At 35.3% G+C, this 19,484-nt stretch overlaps 1 protein-coding gene across 1 annotated transcript in view; it reads left to right on the top strand.

Moving 5' to 3' along the window:
* ADAMTS20 (ADAM metallopeptidase with thrombospondin type 1 motif 20) overlaps nt 1-18,193 on the top strand; it is a 195,643-nt gene extending 177,450 nt beyond the window's left edge. Inside the window, exons 38-39 of the mRNA XM_004274437.3 lie at nt 14,162-14,266; nt 16,659-18,193. Coding sequence (XP_004274485.2) covers nt 14,162-14,266; nt 16,659-16,748 — 195 coding nt within the window. The 3' untranslated portion in view covers nt 16,749-18,193. The remainder of the gene's footprint in view (nt 1-14,161; nt 14,267-16,658) is intronic.
* The last annotated feature ends 1,291 nt before the right edge of the window (nt 18,194-19,484 follow it).

Below are 19,484 nucleotides of genomic sequence, written 5' to 3'. Positions count from 1 at the left end.
TGGAATAAATATATAAATCTTAGGTCCATAAATGCAAGTAGAACCTGGCAATGTCATATAAAAAGACCTAGGTGTTTTATTCAACCACCATGAGTTCAATATAACTAGTGTAGATCAAGTAGTAATTTCTTTTTTCTTTTTTTTTCATATTGAGTTATTTTTATTGGCTGGCATAATACAAGGATTATTTTCCTCTTCACGGAACAAAATGTGATACCACATTTCTTTACAATTAAATTAAGGCTAAAGAACAACAAAGACATTATGATTCATATGATGCATTGGAAACATATTGTCTGTGCTCCACTTGAGCAGAGGGTAGAATGCCTTTACTTTGTTGCTTTATGAAATGCCAGGTTTTCAGGGCAAATCCTATTAAGGGGTTTTAGTTCCTGCCTGATATTTTGCTTCTCTGCCAGCTGCCACTTCATTGGAGATGCCTCAGGATTGTTCAGCCCATGGTTGGACTTGATTCCCCAAATTGGGGAAATGTGTCCATTCATTCTTTCTCATCTATTTATCCATCCAATATCTATCATATCTATAATATTATATGGCCCACGTACCGAAAAAAAAAAATTTTCTGTCTGGGAAAGATAAATTTTTAATCTATCTAGGAGTAGAAGGTGACAATCAGGAAAAAAAAGGAAGGTTTAAATTTCATTATGTTAGGAAAATGAAGAAGGTAGCCAGGAAAATGGTGGGAGGTTATGATAACTACTATTAAATATGTAAGGAGCTCCATGAAAGAGGAGTGACTTCAGTATGTGTTACTCAAGGAGACATTAATAGGGCAGATTCCAGCTCAAGATAAAGAAGACTTTTGACAAGGAGAATTGCCCAAAAAGAGACCACCCCCCCCAAAAAAAATCCGAGGCCTCAACAAATCACTAATTTTTGCCAATATTTTTGTATATTGATCTTGTATTCTGCAACCTTGCTGAATTCATTTATTAGTTGTAATAGTTTTTTATTGGATTCCCCGGGATATTCTATATACATAGTAATGTCACACACAAATAATTTTACTTCTTCCTTTGCAATCTGGATGCCTTTTATTTCTTTACCTTGCCTCATTACACTAGCTAAAACTTCCAGGATAGTGTTGAGTAGAAGTGACAAGAGTGGACATCCTTGTCCTATTCTTGATTTCAGAGGGAAAGCATTCAGTCCTTCATCATTGAGTGTGTTAGCTATGAGTTTTGTAGATGCCTTTGATTAGATTGAGGAAGTGCCCTTCTTTTCCTAATTGAAGTGGTGTTATCATGACTGTTGGATTTTGTCAAATGCTCCTTCTGCATCTGTTGTGATGATCCTGTGGTTCTTGTCCATTACCATTGTGATATGGTGTATCACACAGCTTGATTTTTTTTTTTTTTTTTTTTTTGCGTTACGCGGGCCTCTCACCATTGTGGCCTCTCCCGTTGCGGAGCACAGGCTGCGGACGCGCAGGCTCAGAGGCCATGGCTCACAGGCCCAGAGGCCATGGCTCACAGGCCCAGCCGCTCCGCGGCATGTGGGATCCTCCTGGACCGGGGCATGAACCCGCATCCCTTGCATCGGCAGGCGGACTCTCAACCACTGCGCCACCAGGGAAGCCCACTGATTGATTTTTGTATGTTGAAACAATCTTGCATTCCTGGGGAAATCCCACTTGGTCATGAGGTCTAATCCTTTTTATATGTTGCTAGATTTTCCTCTGTATTCAGAAGAGATATTGGCCTATCATTTTCTTTTTTTGTGATGTCTTTTTCTGGTTTTGGTATCAGGGAAGTACTGGCTCCATAGAATTTTAGATTTAATTTGCTCTCCTTTTTTTCAGTGCTTTAGGTGGAAGGTTAGGTCATTGGTATGAGATCTTTTTTCTCTTTTAATATAGGCATTAGCAACTGTAAATTTTCCTTTAAGCACTTCTTTTGCAGCATCCCTGAAGTTTTGGTATGTTGTGAATTCATTTTCATTCATCTTAAAGTATTTTCTATTATCACTTGTGGTGTCTCATTTGACTCACTGGTTATTTAGGAGTGTGGTGTTTAAGTCCCATGTATTTGTGAATTTCCCACATTTCCGTCTGTTATTGATTTCTACTTTCATTCCATTGTGGTTGGAAAACACACTTTGTATTATTCAATCTTTTAAAATTTATTGAGGCTTGTTTTATACATAGCATATGGCTATCCTGGAAAATGTTCAATATGTGCTTGGAAAGAATGTGTGTTCTGTTGTTGTTGGGTGAAGTGTTCTGTAGATGTCTGTCAGGCCTTGTTGGTTGAAAGTATTGTTCAACTCTTCCATTTCCTTGTTGATCTTCTGCCTAGTTATTCTATCTAAGGAAACTTTGCAGCTATTATTGCTGAATTGTCTGCTTCTCACTTCAATCCTTTTGTTTCATTTATTTTGTATTAGATTTATTTACCTTGTGATTTTGTTGTACATGACTGTATGCTGTAATTGTCATAATATCCTGATATAGTGACCCTTATATCATTATAAAATGTTCTTCTTTATCTGTAGTACCATTTTGTTTTGTTTTGTTTTAAAGTCTAATTTATCTGATATTAGAATGGCTACTCAGGCTGCTTATAGTACATGGTATATATGTTTTCATCCCATTTGCTTTTAACCTATATATTTTTGGATCCTAAAAGTGTCTCCTACAGGGAGTACTTTGTTGAATCTCTGCCTTTTGATTGGATTGCTTAATGTTGTAACTGATATGTCTGGATTTATCTTTGCCATTTTACTTTTTGTTTTTATAGGTCTTGTATTGTTTTTGTCTCTTCTTTACTGCTTTTTTTATTCAGTGAACATTTTCTAGTGTAACATTTTAATTTCCTTAATAATTTTCTCACTATATTTTAAATTGCTTTCTTAATGGTTGCTCTAGGGCTTACAATGTACATCTTAACTCTACTACAGAATCTTCTCCAGAATTATACTACCTAATTGCAGTGACATATAGAAACATTACTCCTATATATACTCTTTTTCCTCTTCCCTTTTTTTTTTTTCTTTTGCAGTACATGGGCCTCTCACTGTTGTGGCCTCTCCCATTGCGGAGCACAGGCTCCGGACGCGCAGGCTCAGCGGCCATGGCTCACGGGCCCAGCCGCTCCACGGCATGTGGGATCTTACTGGACCGGGGCACGAACCCATGTCCCCCGCATCGGCAGGCAGACTCTCAACCATTGCGCCACCAGGGAAGCCCTCTTCTTCCCTTTTTTTTTTGTTATATTTGTTGTCCATATACCTACCTGTGTAACAAACCACAATACATTTTTATAGTGTTACTTTATATAATCTTATATCTTTTAGAGATAAGAAATGAGAGAACTTATATTTCATTGAGTTTTTTACATGAGCCTTTTTATTTAGCCTTTCTGGTTCTCTTCATTTCTTCCTGTGGTTCTGAGTTATCAGCTGCTGTCATTTAATTACTGCAAAATAGCTTTGCTTCCATCTGCTTTATTTGTGGCATTATTATCAAATATACTACATTTCTATATTATACTGGTCAGTAGTATAATTACATACATATTGGTTTATATAACTGCTTTTTAAACAAGAGAATAAAGAAAAAGAAATATGCAATTATAGTGTCTTTTATGATTACTGCAATTACCTCTACTAGTACGCTTTGGTTGTTTTGTATTGTCTGATGTCACTTGACTTCAGCCTGAAAAACTTCCTTTAGTATGTCTAATAATAACTAGTATGTCTGCTAATAACAAATCCTCTCAGTTTTGTCTATCTGGGAATGTCTTTATTTTGCATTCATTCTTGAGAGATTGATTTTCTAGAAAATTATTTTACAGTTTTTATTTTTCAGCACTTTAAATATGCCATCCCACTGTCCTCTGGCTTCTAGAACTCAGCTATTTATCTTACTGGGATTCCCACATATGTGGTCATTTTTCTCTTGATGCTTTCAGTTTTTTTGGTTTTTTTTTTTGACTTTCAGCGTCTTTACTGTGACATATCTGGATGTAGATCTCTTTGTGTCTACTTAACTTGGAGTCTGTTGAGCTTCTTAGATGTGTAGGTTAATGCATTTCATGAAATTTAGACAGTTTTCAGCCATTATTTCTTCAAATATATTTTCTGCTCTATTTGGTACTTCCATCATGCATACGTTGGTGCACTTAATGGCGTCCCTTTATTTCTCTGAGGCTTTATTCATTTTTTCTTCATTCTTTTTTCTATTTTTCAGATTGTTTCATCACTATTGATATCTTTTCAAGTTTGCTGATTATTCTGCCAGCTCAAATCTACTGATCGATCTGCTCTAGTGAATTTATTATTTTGGTTATTGTACTTTTAAACTCCTGAAGTTGTCCTTTGGCTCTTTTTATAAATATAATTTTTATTTCTTTATTGACAGTCTCTCTTTGATGAGACATTATTATCATACCTTCCTTTACTTTTTTAAACACAGTTTTCTGTAGTTCTTTGGGCATATTTATAATAGGTACTTTGAAGTCTTTATCTGCTTAGCCTGACATCTGAAACCTCTCAAAGGCAGTTTCTGTTGCCTTTTCCCCGGTATATGAGTCATCCTTTCCAGTTTCTTTACATGTTTCACAATTTTTTGTTGAAAACCAGGCATTTTAGATAAGATATTTTAGCAACTGTGGATACTAAGTTTCCCCTTCCCTCTAGGATTTGTTGTTTGCTTGCTTATGTATTTGTTTAGCTCTTTGGCTGGGCTATTTCAGGGACATCTATTTCCCCTGTGGTGTGCAGCCTTTAATGTCACTCCTCAGAGGGCTCAGCCTTGGACATGTACACTGTCACCCCAATCCTCCTGGAATGACAGTGTTTTTAGTTGGCCTGTCTTTGATGAAGTTTCTAGATGGCCTGCCTCTACTGATATCACACTCAGCTCTTAGCTTCCACTAATTAGTATATGATCACTTTGTTCTTTCAGTAACATCCTGGAGGCATAAATTACTACATGGTCTGATCCAATTAAACTCAGGCCCCTTGGCCAGGGTAGTCTTATAGGTCAGTCTTTGAGGTCAGGTCAGACTTCAAGAGGAGCCCTTCTTGGCTGTCTCTTTCCCTGGTTTTCTCTGATAAACTGAGCTTTGACCTACCATTTGGCTTCTTGCTCTCATCCAGTTACCCCCATCCTCCTCTTAACTGCACACCACTAAAATCTTATTTTCAGTATGCCCTTTAGGCTTAAATTTCCCCATGTTCAGTCCCAAATAAGCTCAGTCTCCTTAGGAAAAGCTATGGAATTTTCTGTTCTTACAGATTGATTTTCCCCCAAGGAAGGACCTTTGCACCAATTCTGTGGATTGAGTGGGTAGAACCCACTTTGCAGAGTAACATCCCCCATCTATAAGCAGAATGCTGGGTAATGGCAACATCCCCTGGTCTTCTTGGCTTGCCTTGCTCAGCATGGAACTTCTGCCCTACCAGTGATTTTGAGTGGGACTGACTCAGGCCTTGTGTTCTTGGGCTGCCATGCCTGGGGCAGATCTTCTGATCTATGAGCAGGGACTGAGTGGTGGAAGGGAGCTTCAGACTCTCCGCCATTCTTGCCTCTAAGACAGCTTCAGCAACACAGAGCTGGGTGAGATGAGGAGTGCTGGTGTCCCCCAACCCCTGCCGCCCCCCACACACCCTAGGAGAAAGCTTAGCCCTAGCAGAGAGCTGGGGGAAATACAGTCCTGTGTTCGTAGCTGCACCCACGAAGAGTAGAACTGTCATCTTGCTGAGGTGGGGAAGAGAGGACAGGTCATGGTTCAGATGTCACAGATGCTTACTGTTCTTACCTAGATTTCATAGATTTTCCCGAATAAATGTTTCTCCATTTTTTTGTATAGCCTTAGGACAATTTCAAGAGACTTGAAATGGTTTTGTATTTTATATATTTTTTATATTTGAAATTAAACATTTTATTTTGAGGTAACTGTTGACTGACATGTAGTTCTAAGGAATAATACAGAGATCCCATGTACCCAGTTTCCCCAAATGGTAACATCTTGCATGATTATAGTATAATATCACAACTAGGATATTGACATTTCTACATCAATATACAGAACATTTTTATCACCACAAGAACTTTATTTTTTTTTATTTAATTTAATTTAATTTTTGGCTGCATTGGGTGTTCATTGCTGTGTGCGGGCTTTCTCTAGTTGCAGCAAGTGAGGGCTACTCTTCATTGCGTTGCACAGGGTTCTCATTGTGGTGGCTTCTCTTGTTGCGGAGCACAGGCTCTAGGCACGCAGGCTTCAGTAATTGTGGCATGCAGGCTCAGTAGTTGTGGCTCTCAGGCTCTAGAGTGCAGGCTCAGTAGTTGTGGCGCATGGGCTTAGTTGCTCCACGGCATGTGCGATCTTCCCGGACCAGGGATCAAATCCGTATCCCCTGCACTGGCAAGTGGATTCTTAACCACTGCGCCATCAGGGAAGCCCCACAAGAACTTTTATAATGACAACTACTTCCCTCCTACCACCAGCCTCACTTTATCCTCTAGCAACCACTAATCTAGCCTTCATTTCCATAATTTTTGTCTTTTCAAAGATGTTATATAGGTGGAATCATACTAGTATGTATGTCTAGAACTTCTAGCATTATTTTGAAGAGTGGTGATAGTGGACATGCTTTAACTGCTTCTGATCTTAGGGGGAAAGCATTCAGTCTTTCACCATTAACTGTAATGTTAGCTATAGATTTTTGGTAAGTGTTCTTTATCAAGTTGAAGGAAGTTCCCCTCTATTCCTATTTTTCTCTATTGTTTCACTGAAGAAAGAGTCCACAGGTCTCCTCAAAAGCCATTCCAAATGTGCTCCCTCTATTGGCTATATTTTTTAAGGTACACAGCTTTGCAGAGGAATCTCAGGTTCTCATTCAATCTTTGAGCCTGGTTAGCTCTATTCATGTCCATTCTTCTCCTTCCCTGCTTCGCTCATGTTGGCCTACCAGATGATTGCTCTCCCTGCAAAATGGTGACTCTCTGACCTACATCTTTTATTTAGTTCTCTTCCCAGGACTATGCTTTTCCTGATGAACTCCCCCTTCTGAAGTCTTACACTGTGTCTCTTTGAACAGTTGTTCTAAGGTCAAGGATGTGTATTCTAAAACTTTTAGCACTTTAAACAATCTTTTCTTTCACATATGGATATTTAAAATAGCTTTTCCATTTTGACCCTTTTAAATGGAGATTATTCAGTCTCCAATGACCAACCCATGTCAAGACTGGTCAACTTTGTCCAACAATCCATATTCCTTCTAATCAATGCCTTCTGGTCATATACTTGATATGATTAGAAAGAAGTAAATTAGAAAGAAGTAAATGCCACCTAGAGATGTGAAGAGTGTGCTACAAGGTACTATTACCTCGGAAAGGTCATGACATTCTGGGAATCTGGTCCTTTTCATTACATGTTGAATTGAATAAATCTGGTCAATGAGACATCAACAAAATTCACAGGAGACTGATATACAAATAAGTAATATAACTGTCAAGTGGAATCAAAACTCCTTTTATCTCATTAGTAAACTTTGCTTATAGAAAATATCTTAACAGAAAACTAATTATTATAAACAGCATATTTCTCAATGAGCATGAGATCAGAATAAGAGATCTTAGCACAATCAAGTTTTTAAATGGTAAAACAGATATTTTCAGTAATTTCTAACTCTATTACTCCAATTTTTATGTAACCCCATTTTCCCCTACAATATCTTGAGAAAAGTACATAGTTATAAACTGGGTAACCCCAATTTACAGTTGGAGAAACAGACACTCTGTGTCAACAACCTGTACAAGATCCTTGAGGAAGTCAGAGGTAGCCCCAGTGTAGTAATAAAATGCTCCTCTCTGCTAGTCAAGGTGAGATGGCTCTTCCACTTAGTTTGCATTTCTGGAATGCAAAGCTCTATTTCCAAAATTAGATGTTATTGGGCATAGGTATGTGCTGTCAAAAAAAGGTATGCCCATTTTTTTCAGTCTGTATTCAAGTGCCTGAAGTTACTGTTACCAAAAATACAAACTGTCCAGTATTCTTGAAGCTATTCTGTCAAATATATAAACCAGATTCTGTGTTAAGTTATATAAGATTTGCATGAATACTCTCCAGATGTTTGATGTCACAGAAAGAACTTATTCTGTTGTTTGGGATTCCTCAAAACCATATTCTCTTTGTTTGCATATGACAGGGCACCCCAGGACATGAATGCTAAAAAGAAAATGGACACATATGGCACTCTCTAGGGAAAATAAACTTTGCCACATTGTAATATAAGATGAAGTTAAAGAGTGTGATGTGACTTTAGAATATATATATATATATATATATATATATATATATATATATATATATATACCTCAAAAGTGAAGTAAAATGTTTGGTACTTTTCACAGAGCCATAAAAAAAAAAAAAAACACAATGTGTATCTCTTTAGCTGTTTTGTAATTAATGTTGATTACATGAGAGCAAGAGAAATAACCAATGCCAGAGGATCATGGCCAGCATCCATTTTGAGTATTCAGAGCCAGTTTTTACATATTTTGAACGTGTATTCTTTATTATCAGACTGCAGAGTTTGATATATATGCATAAGATCTACCCTTTTATTTATATTGTTTAGATCATCTCTCTCCTTATTTTTGCCTGCTTGATCTATTTTGTTATTAAAAGTGGTATATTAAAATTTCCTATTATTAGGATGTTTCTACCTATGTCTCCTTTCATCTCCTGTAGTTTTGTTTCATAAAAGTTGCTGTGTTTGGGCTTCCCTGGTGGTGCAGTGGTTGAGAGTCCACCTGCCGATGCAGGGGACGCCGGTTCGTGCCCCGGTCCGGGAAGATCCCACATGCCGCGGAGCGGCTGGGCCCGTGAGCCATGGCCGCTGAGCCTGCGTGTCCGGAGCCTGTGCTCTGCAATGGGAGAGGCCACAACAGTGAGAGGCCCGCATACTGCGATAAAAAAGAAAAAAAGTTGCTGTGTTATTTGATGCATAATACTCACATATTACGTCTTCATTGTGGATTATGCTTTTTCGCACTTCTTTGTCATGTTTTCCTGATTTCATACTTGAATTCTATTCTACCTTATCAGGATTTGCTACCCCTGTTCTCTATGTACATTTTCCTGGTATACTTTCGCACATGCTTTTAGTTTTGGCCTTTATGAGTCACTTTAAGTGTGTCTATTACATATAGCATGTACTTGGGTTTTGTTTGCAAGTCAATTGGAAATTTTTTTCTTTAAATAAGTGTTATATTCATTCACATCTTAAGGTGAAAAAAAACACAATAAAATTGCCTTTATTAGTATACAGTTTTAACATACATACAGATTCATATTACTTTACCATAATCTGAATATAGAATAGCTCCCTCACATTTCCTCCATGGAGTCAGTTCCTCCCTCCCACCTAACTCCTTGTACACACTGATCTTTTTTCTGTTGCTTTAGTTTTGCATTTTCTGGGATGACATAGATATGTGTTATAAATGGAATCACACAATATGTAACCTTTTGAGATTGACTTCCTTCACTCAACATAATGCCTTTGAGGTCCATCTGTGTTTTTGCATGTGTCAATAATTTTTTCTTCCTTATTTCTGAGCATTATTCCATCAAATGAATGTCATACAGCTGTCCTACAGTTTGTTCATTTGTTGGAAGAAAATGAGTTGTTTATAGTTTTTGGAGATTATGAATAGAGCTGAGATGCACATTTGCATACAGGTTTTTGTGTGAACGTACATTTTCATTTCTCTGGGATAAATGCCTATGAGTGAGATTGTAGGGTCACATGATATGTGTATGTTTAACTTTATAGGAAACTGCTAAACTGTTTGATACAGTGGCTGTACCGTTTTTTATTCCCACAAGCAAAGATTAAATTTCTAGTTGATTAGCTTCCTTGTCAGCACTTAGTATTGTCAAGTTTTTTGTTTGTTTTCCCATCTTCTGTGGTAGCTCAATGTAGTTTTAATTTACATTCCACTAATGGATAATAATGTTAAGTATCTTTCATATGCTTATTTTCCATCTGTATATACTCTTTGGTGAAGTGTATGCCCAAGTCTTTTGCTCATTTTTAAAATTAGGTTGTTTGTTTCCTTATTGTTCCTTACTGTTTAGTTTTGAGGGTTTTTTACATAGTCTGGTTACAAGTCTTTTGTTGTATATAACATTTCCAAGTCTTTTTCTCCTGGTCTGGACCTTATCTTTTCTTTCTCTTAATTGTCTTACACAGAGTGGAAGTTTTAAATTTTAATGAAGTCAAATTTATCATTTTTTTCTTTTTTGGGTTGTACATTTAATGTCATATTTAAGAGCCTTTGACTTACTCCGGGTTACAAAGATTTTTTCTATGTGTTCTTAAAAATTTTTTTATAGTTCTATGCTTTACATCTATACCTATGACTGATTTTGAACTAATTTTTTATGAAGTTGGAAGGGTTTTGCCTATAGACATCCAGTTGTCTTAACACCATTTGTTGAAAAGACAGTGCTTTCTCCAGTAAATTGCCTTTCTGCCTTTGTCAAAAATCAATTGGAGGGGACTTTTCTGGTGGTCCAGTGGTTAAGAATCTACACTTCCAATGCAGGGGCATGGCTTCGATTTCTGGTCGGGGAACTAAGATCCCATATGCCATGTGGTGGGGCCAAAAAAAAAAAAAAAAAAAAAATATATATATATATATATATATATATATAGCACATATTTATGTGGGTCTATTTCTGACTCTGTCTTCTGTTCCATTGATCTACATGTCTCTCTCTTCACCAACACAGCACTGTCTTGGTTATGATAACTTTATTATAATAAGTGTTAAAACAAGGTAGTGTGGGTCCTTCAAATTTATTTTTTTTCAAACTTGTTTTAATTATTTTAATTTCTTTGTCTTTCAATATAAATTTTAGAATCATTTCTCTTATTGGAATTGCATTAGATCTATAGATCCCATTCATAATAAAATATGTGGAACAAACTTTAAGATTGTAAAACCTAATGATATAATGGGCACATATGAACCAACCAGTCAATCAAAGAAGTGGAACATTAAAACTTGCATCTATTTCTGTGCTTTCCCTCTGCCTTGTATCCTTAACTACTTTTCCTTTGATGCAGCTAATTACTCAAGGGCAGACATTCCAATCTGTTGAATTCTTAGGTCTTCTGAATCACCTTACCTTCCACTTGTGATTTGGCTGTTAGAATTTTACTTCCTATGATGGCCTCTTCTAAAAAATGTCGAGAGTACAAGAGGAGATAAACTTCATACTACTTCAAAAAACCATATTTTTTAGTTGATACTATGTTGAATTAATTTTTCAAGTTAAATATTAGGTTAAAGGAGGTTTAAATTTTAATCTTAAATAAAGTAATGGAATTGAAATAAGTAATTAATACAATTATTCAATCATTTATCACTTCTAAAGTTCCATAGGAATATACCAGTACCTTTCTTATGGCACCTATAATTCTCTACATTGCATCACATTTATTTATGTGTATATCAGATTTAGTTTCCTCCATTTTATTAAAATATAATTGTCATTAAACATTGTATTAGTTTAAGGTATACAACATAATTATTTGACTATGTATATATTGAAAAATTATACCACAATGGTTTTAGTTAACATCCATCAACTCACATAGTTACAATTTTTTTTTTCTTGTGATGAGAACTTTTAAGATCTATTCTCTTAGCAACTTTCAAATATACAATACAGTATACTTAACTATAGTTACCATATTGTGCATTAATCCCCAGGATTTATTTATCTTGTAAAACACCCTCACCCATTTCCCCCTTCAGCTCCTACCTCTGGCAACCACCAATCTGTGCTTCACTTCTCAAACCTAGAGCAAAACCTCTCTCTGTATTGCAGTAGTGCTTCATACCAAGTCTGCCACTCAGTTAATTTCGAACAAATGAGTGAAGTGTATTTTTACCTCTGTCAATATCATCCCAGAGTTCAGTTGAATTGTTTTGCCATTTCTTTGAGATTGTATTATGTAGCTTTTGAACAAGGACTAAAGATGTAAACAAAGATCATGAAAATTAGTCTGGAGAAATGAAACAGCAGATATTTCTAGACCTAACTCATTGTGTTAATGACCACCTAAGTCTCTCAGTACTGTAGTCAGCTGGATTTTTGTCTTTCCTTTCCAGCTGAATGCTTCCAAGCAACCTTGAGCAGGGAGGTAAAGAATAAATGGAAGTGTAAACTATTAGGTTGTGAAAACATTGCATTCCCCCAACTGGGGCACTCAGTAAGTGGTTAGCCACAGGAAACCTACACCACAGAATATAGTTCCATTTCTTTTATTTGGTGAGAGGCCTATTTATGAGTTAAGGTGGGATGAAGGTATTCAGTGCAAAACCTGTATGAGATGACTAAGTATTAACCAGTAGAATATATCCTTAGAATTACTTCTTCTCATTCAAATATTTACTAATATAAAATTCTGATGTGTGTAGCGTTAGTGTCATTCATTATCACGAGCATGAAGGGTTTAGCTGTGTATTAACTTTTACAATGCTAAAATTTAATATTTATAATGTTGCACTTCATTCATCCATTTAAAAACACTTACTGAGTGCCTAGGCCTTCTTTTGGACTCTAGGAGTACAGCAATGAAGCACACATACAGGTCATATTCTAAATTTCATAACCAAATGACGTATATAACTAATGTTCTTTGAAATTTATCTAAAACAAATTATTTCTATTTTGGGGAAAATTCTCCATATATTATCATTGTATTATAAATGTATTTGAATCTCTATTTTGATTTTAAATAAGAAGTATATAAGATTCCTAAGAAATCTAACAATAAACTAAACTGATACATAATTTTTTAGCAGTTGTAATAGTTCATATTATAAATATATTTGAAATCTATTTAGTTTGCTTTCATGACAAGATAATATTTTCATTGACATAACATAATCTTTAATGTTTTATCACTGTCTTGCTCAAGATTCCTGAGTCTTAGGCCATAGGATATTGTGATGTGATCTAAGATTGTCCTCATATCGCTCTAAAACTGTATGTATATTAAACATTGGCAGTAGGCTTAATTAGCTTTCATTAAGTACTTCAGCTTTTCAGTGTATAATTCTGTACTGCAAGATCATATACATGTGCCACAAATTTTGCCAATTTTAATCAGGCACTTTCTTAATTAACAGATATTTAAAGTTTATTTTTAAATAAATTTATTTATTTAATTTTGGCTGTGTTGGGTCTTCGTTGCTGCATACGGGCTTCTCATTATGGTGGCTTCTCTTGCTGCAGTGCACGGGCTCTAGCGTGCAGGCTCAGTAGTTGTGGCGCACAGGCTTAGCTGCTCCGCGGCATGTGGGATCTTCTCAGACCAGGTATTGAACCCATGTCCCCTGCATTGGCAGGTGGATTCTCAACCACTGTGCCACCAGGGAAGCCCTAAAGTTTAATTTTTAGCAGAGATAGTCTGGAATATTTTGACATGAAACTGGTTCTTATGTCTTGAAAATAACTCGATCATAAAGCCACTAGGGGGCTCACATACCATGTGTGTAAATCATGTGGCATCAGACGTCCACATAACACTTCTGGGCTCTTAAAAGCACATGATAGCTGGGGCAATAATATCACATTCAGTAGTTTTGTGTGGTAGGTTAAAAAGTAACATTCTTAACACAAAAGGTAAGGGCACAGTAACAGAAGATTCTAGGAAATACATTAAACAGGTGTAACTTAGGGAAATTAGCAACGAGGGGTCAAAAATTGAAACTGGAGAAATGTTAAAGTCTGGTTGGTATCAATCCCTGTGAACTCCCATTCTGACTGGACTTGCTGTTGCTACAGGAGCATAAGCTCTAGCTGTCAACCCTAGAGTCCTAGTGTTGGACAGAATTACTTTTGCACAAATAACATTATCTGGTATTATTTCAGTTGTCTCTTGTAATTGAGAAGACTTATTTGTAATCAATTTAAAAAGTCTTTAGCCTGTTCATTTTCTTTAGTGTAAGGTTGTATCAATATTCTTTCATTTTCTAAAGAAAGAATCTTGAAAACCAATTCGAGTCCTTTCTTACATAATTCCAATTCAGGTGTTTCCAGCAAAGTGGATGCTTAAATATTTTATGAATTCCATCTATTTTTATTTTGTTTTGTTTTCAATCCAGGGACAATTCAGCATTAATTTGGCTGGAACTGGAATGAAGATATCCAGTACAGCAAAGTGGCTTGCTCAGGGCAGTTATGCCTCTGTCATCATTCACAGATCACAAGTAAGTCCTGCTGGACCAAAAAATCTGTCTGAAATACTTCTGTGCTGTGAACTAGCATTAAAGGTCCTCTACTTTAAATTTAGAGTTATATGAAGTTAATGACTAATGCGTTATTGCATATGATGGGCTATATTACATATAATGAAATATAACATTAATTTATGAAATTATGGAATTGGGTTCATTTTTATTCATGTGCTTATGTAGGTTTTATATACATAAACATTCATGTTTAGCCTACATATATCTGAACATGAAATCAAATGCCAGAGCATATAGATTGAAGTAGCTCAAGTTTGGGGTTGATGGCTTGAAATGCAGGTACTTCAAAAAGAGGTAGTGCTTTTAGCTATATTCTAATTATTAAAGGTTTGTAGGTTTTAATATTTCAAAGTGAGAGGTAACTTTTTGGTTTATTTACCTCACTACTTTGATTTAGTGATGGAGCTGAGGTTGAAGCCATTTGTCATTTAACAAATATCCTTTATAGGTTCTTCAAGAATTAGGAATATTTTTTAGGGTTGTATGCATATTTTCCTCTGTTTACCTTTATCTAGAGAACATTGGTATTTGGTTTTTACCTATAGCACATGTATTATCTAAAGCAGAATCCATTTAATTTTGATGCTGGTATGGTGTACTAGCACATACTCTTTATGAGATGGCTCCTAGTACTTGGAGTTCCCATGTCTTAGATAACATGATTCTATCTATAGTAAATCAGGATCTACATTATAAGTGTCCTCACCTATATTGCACATAAATCAGCACCATCAACAACCCCCTGCCCACTCTAAGGTTTTATCATTTTTCTTTCTTTTGATAAAAGTGACTTCTGTTACACTCCTATTTATATGAATACCACTTATAAATGAAATTCAATTTTCTAATAATCAGAGACTAAAACATTATATTTCTGAATATTATGAAATTGTGTTTCAATTTATAATTAAAGAATTTAAATTTTTATTATTTCTATCATATGGGCAAGCAGTAGGCTTTTTAAAAATGGCTATTTCTAAATATTTATTTGGCAAATTTTGGTCTAATCCCTTTTGGTAGAAGAATGGAAATAAATTAATTACCTAGTTAAAGTATATTCTGAGCAAGTAGAAAATGTAGAGAGTGCAATGAGATATTCTGACTTTATACAGCTTTTAGGTATCTTTTGGTTAAATGAGATCTGGCTGAGGGCAGCAGTAAAAATGAATATTTAGTACAATCATTACTTTTGCTTCTATTTAAGTTCTCTTCTAAAGATTATTTATTTGTTTTTTTAATTGAGAGTTTCTCCCTCAATCAAAAATTTTGCACATGAAGGTATTTCCTGAGATCTATTGCCTGGTGTGAAAATGAGACTTGTGAAACCCAAATGTACTTATGGAAATGCACACATATTTTCATTTCCCATTAAATTTAAGCAAGATTAGGGGTTTACTTATACGATCCGTTTGCGAACAGGAATGTATATAAATTGGAATTTTTACTGCCATTCCTTTCTCTGTTTACTCAGACTCTCTAGAGTTTAGAAAGCTTTTGAAAGGAGAGGCAACTTCAAAAGCCCCCGATCTCAAAATATTCTTCATCCTCAAAAGTTCCAGGAACCCAAAGTTTCCTTCTCTATCCTCCTTCCTTAGATTAAAAAAACAAAGCAAAACTTACCTTTTCTAGAAACTACAGGAGTTCAAGCTATTTTTGCTTTATCCTATCAAAATGCCTTTTGACTTTTGGACCTAAAGATAGAAGACAGTTTGGAAAGAAAATCTAGCATGTCCTGACCACCTTCTTCACCAGTCATTCCTCAGTAAGCAGCTCTGCTTTCCTAAAAAAAAGAAGAATCTCCCTTTTTAGTCCTTGTCTAATTATAATTCCTGCTTTCAGTCCAGTTTTATTCCCCGCCCCCCTCATTTTATCACCTTCTAAATATTTTCTTCAGGCTGTGTTTCTAATGCTTCCAGGAGATATTTGAGGTTAATATGGCTTGGATTCAGTTAAGGTCAAGTTTGCATACTATCTTTTTTTTAGTCTGTGAGAATCTTATATAAAATCATGGCAATGCTGGACAACAGATTGGGAGAGGTTTTAATAAACTCACTGAAGCAAATAGATATCTTGTTGAAAAATAAGTGGGTTGAGATGAATTGTCTAAATTAGAGTGTGGTTTATAATCATTAAGTAGATAATATGAATCTCACATTATCTAATTCCCATGACCACAAATTTCAACTAATCCTGAAATGGCATGACCTTTGACCTCAAGTGTAATTGTTGTATGAAACCTTGGCTAATTATTTCAACCGCATGATTCAAAGCATTTGCTTTTTCTGCCCTGTGCACGCAGATACTAGCTTGTAACAGATTCTCCTGTATCTCTGCCTCTTCCTATTTTCAGGATGGAACCAAAGTCTATGGCAGATGTGGAGGGTTCTGTGGAAAGTGTATTCCTCACATGACTACTGGTCTCCCAATTCAAGTAATATGAACATTCAGAAGTGGGAAGTATGTCCCAAAGAGGAGACATTCTCTGGAAACTGCAAATAGCTGGTGCTTGTTTCTTTACCCTTCCCTTCCTGAGATTTCCATGTCTAAAATGTCTGTGCGTTTTTTTCAGGGTGCTCATCAGGGAGTCACATCACTGCTTAATTTTTCAAGGCCTTCAAAATAAACTGAACGATATGTGATTCTAATCTGGATCCTTAAAAGGATATAGTAATTTATGGTAGGGTATACAGGGATGCTTGAATTATACCAAGATAATATTGCTGTTAACAGCTTGGACTGGACCACAATTACCTTATGCCTATAAACACACATGTAAATCTCTGCTCTGGTATCCTACTGTACAATGAATGTTTATTCTACTTGTTAAAATGGAGCAAGTAAAAATTAGGAAAATGAACTTATTTAAAACTGCGATAAACATACTGAATCTGTCAGGTGAATAGCAAATCAATAGTCACATCAAAAAAGTACATAGCCATTATACTTTCTACTGATACAGCTTAGATACTTTGTTTTATGTTTCCTTTAATTTTTAATTGTGCATTATGGTGCTTGAAAAAAATCATCCTAAAATATGGTATAATTTTGTATTTAAAATATATGCTTTGGTTAAATACTAAATATGAAATTTTGTGGGAATAATACAGAAGAAGATATGATATAGTAGAATTTGACTTAAAACACCTACCTCTAATTTGATTGTACTTATAAGAGCAATACATTGTTTTTATAATGTGTATATTCTATCATGTCTTTATAGATCTTATATATGTATATGTCTACTCTTAAAAAATTAATTTTCTCACAGTTAAGTACTGTATTTTATTAATCAAGTAGAAAAGAATTATTGACATGTTGAAGATCCTATTTTGGTAAACATAAAATTATGTTTACATTTGCAAAACTTTTATTAGAGACGTTCAAGTTATTTCATATCTGAGGTATCTCAAAGCCAGAACATAAAAGATAGTATAAAAATTAACTATTCATGGACAAATTCTCAGGTATTAAGAGATTTTTTTCAGGTGAATAATTTGTGTATTATATAATAATGTGATTTTAAAAGAATCATAGACAAATAATATTTTTCTATGGCAACCTACTTTATAAACCAAGAAAACTGAATCTACTAATAGATTTTTGCCAGTAAATAGTAGTGTACTAGTTTTGTCCACAAAGTTTTTCTTTTTCAAAGATTTATTAGGGGTATATTGTACCATATAAGGTACTAAAGCAATTTTGTGCCAATGTGGTTAGATAAACATTTAGGGATCTCTGTATCAGAAAAGAAGTATTTTGCACTATGTGCCTGAAACCAGTTACAAACATTATTACAAAATGTGTAACATTTTCTAGAAATGTTTTTATTCATAAGTAAAATCTTATAATTTATAAACATTTAAGTAATAAACATGTTTGTGTGATATATTAGGACTTTGTTTTCATTTTCCTTTCAGGTTAAAAAAAAAAAAAGAATTCTTCACCAAAAAGTCTATAACTCTAAAATCACTACAGAAATTCTAAAAAGATTTTATTCAAATTGTTGCAGCTGGGATGGAAACAGCTCCTATCCAGTGTATACCCTTCTCATGGAAATAATGGGCAGGAAGCTGACAAAAATTTGCAATGACTTCAAAAGCTTCTGTTCATAGAAGGAATACCCATGTATACTCATATTCAATTGGTCAACTTAAATCGCATGACCAAATCCTAGTCAATGGGGCAGGGAAATATATCACCTCTACAGTGCAGGATGGCCAGACATATGGAAATGATCACAATCCTCTCCCAAGGGAGGGAGTAGATCCTTTTGAGCAATAACATGTTTCATCCATCCATCTTAAACTTCCCTAGAAATTGCCAAATTACTACTTTCTAAAGGGGTTAAATCAAGTTAAATTACCACTGGCAGGGTGTAAAAAGTTTAGAGTATCCACTTCCTCAGTGACATGTGAAATTTTTTTCTGATCTTATGGGGCAGAGCATAGTATTTCATTGTTTGAATTTATATTTATTTAATTACTAGGTTGGATGAAGATCCTTTCATATATTTTTTGCTATTAGGTTCCTTTTTCTGAGAATTGCTTTTTTATTTTTTGTTCACTTTACCTCTCCTGTCCTCCACCTTTCCTGCCTTTCCCCACCCTCTAAACTCCACCCCCCCCAAAAAAAAACAAAAAAGGAAAGAAACAAACATATAAGGGAGTCAGTTTTATGTGAATGTGATTTAAAACATTTGAGGATCTCTTATCACAAAGCATGCTTTTTGCACTGTACCTTAGTTACAAATATTACTATGCAGTGTATAGTAGTTTTCTATACCTGTTTATCATTTAAAGTGAAACACCCTCTACATCTATTTTATCTATTTTTCCTACTTCTTAAGGGGAAAAGCTTTCCCTGATCATATCAAAGGCCAATCTGCCCATCTCTGCTCTTGATTTCCTCCCACTCTGAATTACCCAAGACCTTTCTCCGCAGATTATTCTCTCTCCTTTTCCTTTCTCTCTTTACTGGCTCCTTTTTTTCATCCAGAAACCGTGTTCACCTCTCTTATATTTTAAAACAAAAATATGTCCTCCTCTGCCACCCCTATTCACTCTCTCTTCCTTTCACTGTCAAACTTCCTAAGAGAAACAGCTATCCTCCTGATCTCTTCATCTTTACCTTTCATTCAAGCGTTGGTCCATTATAACGTGGTTTCCAGCCCTCAATA

The sequence above is a fragment of the Orcinus orca genome, chromosome 11 (genome assembly GCF_937001465.1).
Source record: "Orcinus orca chromosome 11, mOrcOrc1.1, whole genome shotgun sequence".
NCBI classification, from domain to species: domain Eukaryota; kingdom Metazoa; phylum Chordata; class Mammalia; order Artiodactyla; family Delphinidae; genus Orcinus; species Orcinus orca.
The sequence above is the reverse complement of the archived record's forward strand: the minus strand, read 5'-3'. Positions and strand labels throughout refer to the sequence as shown.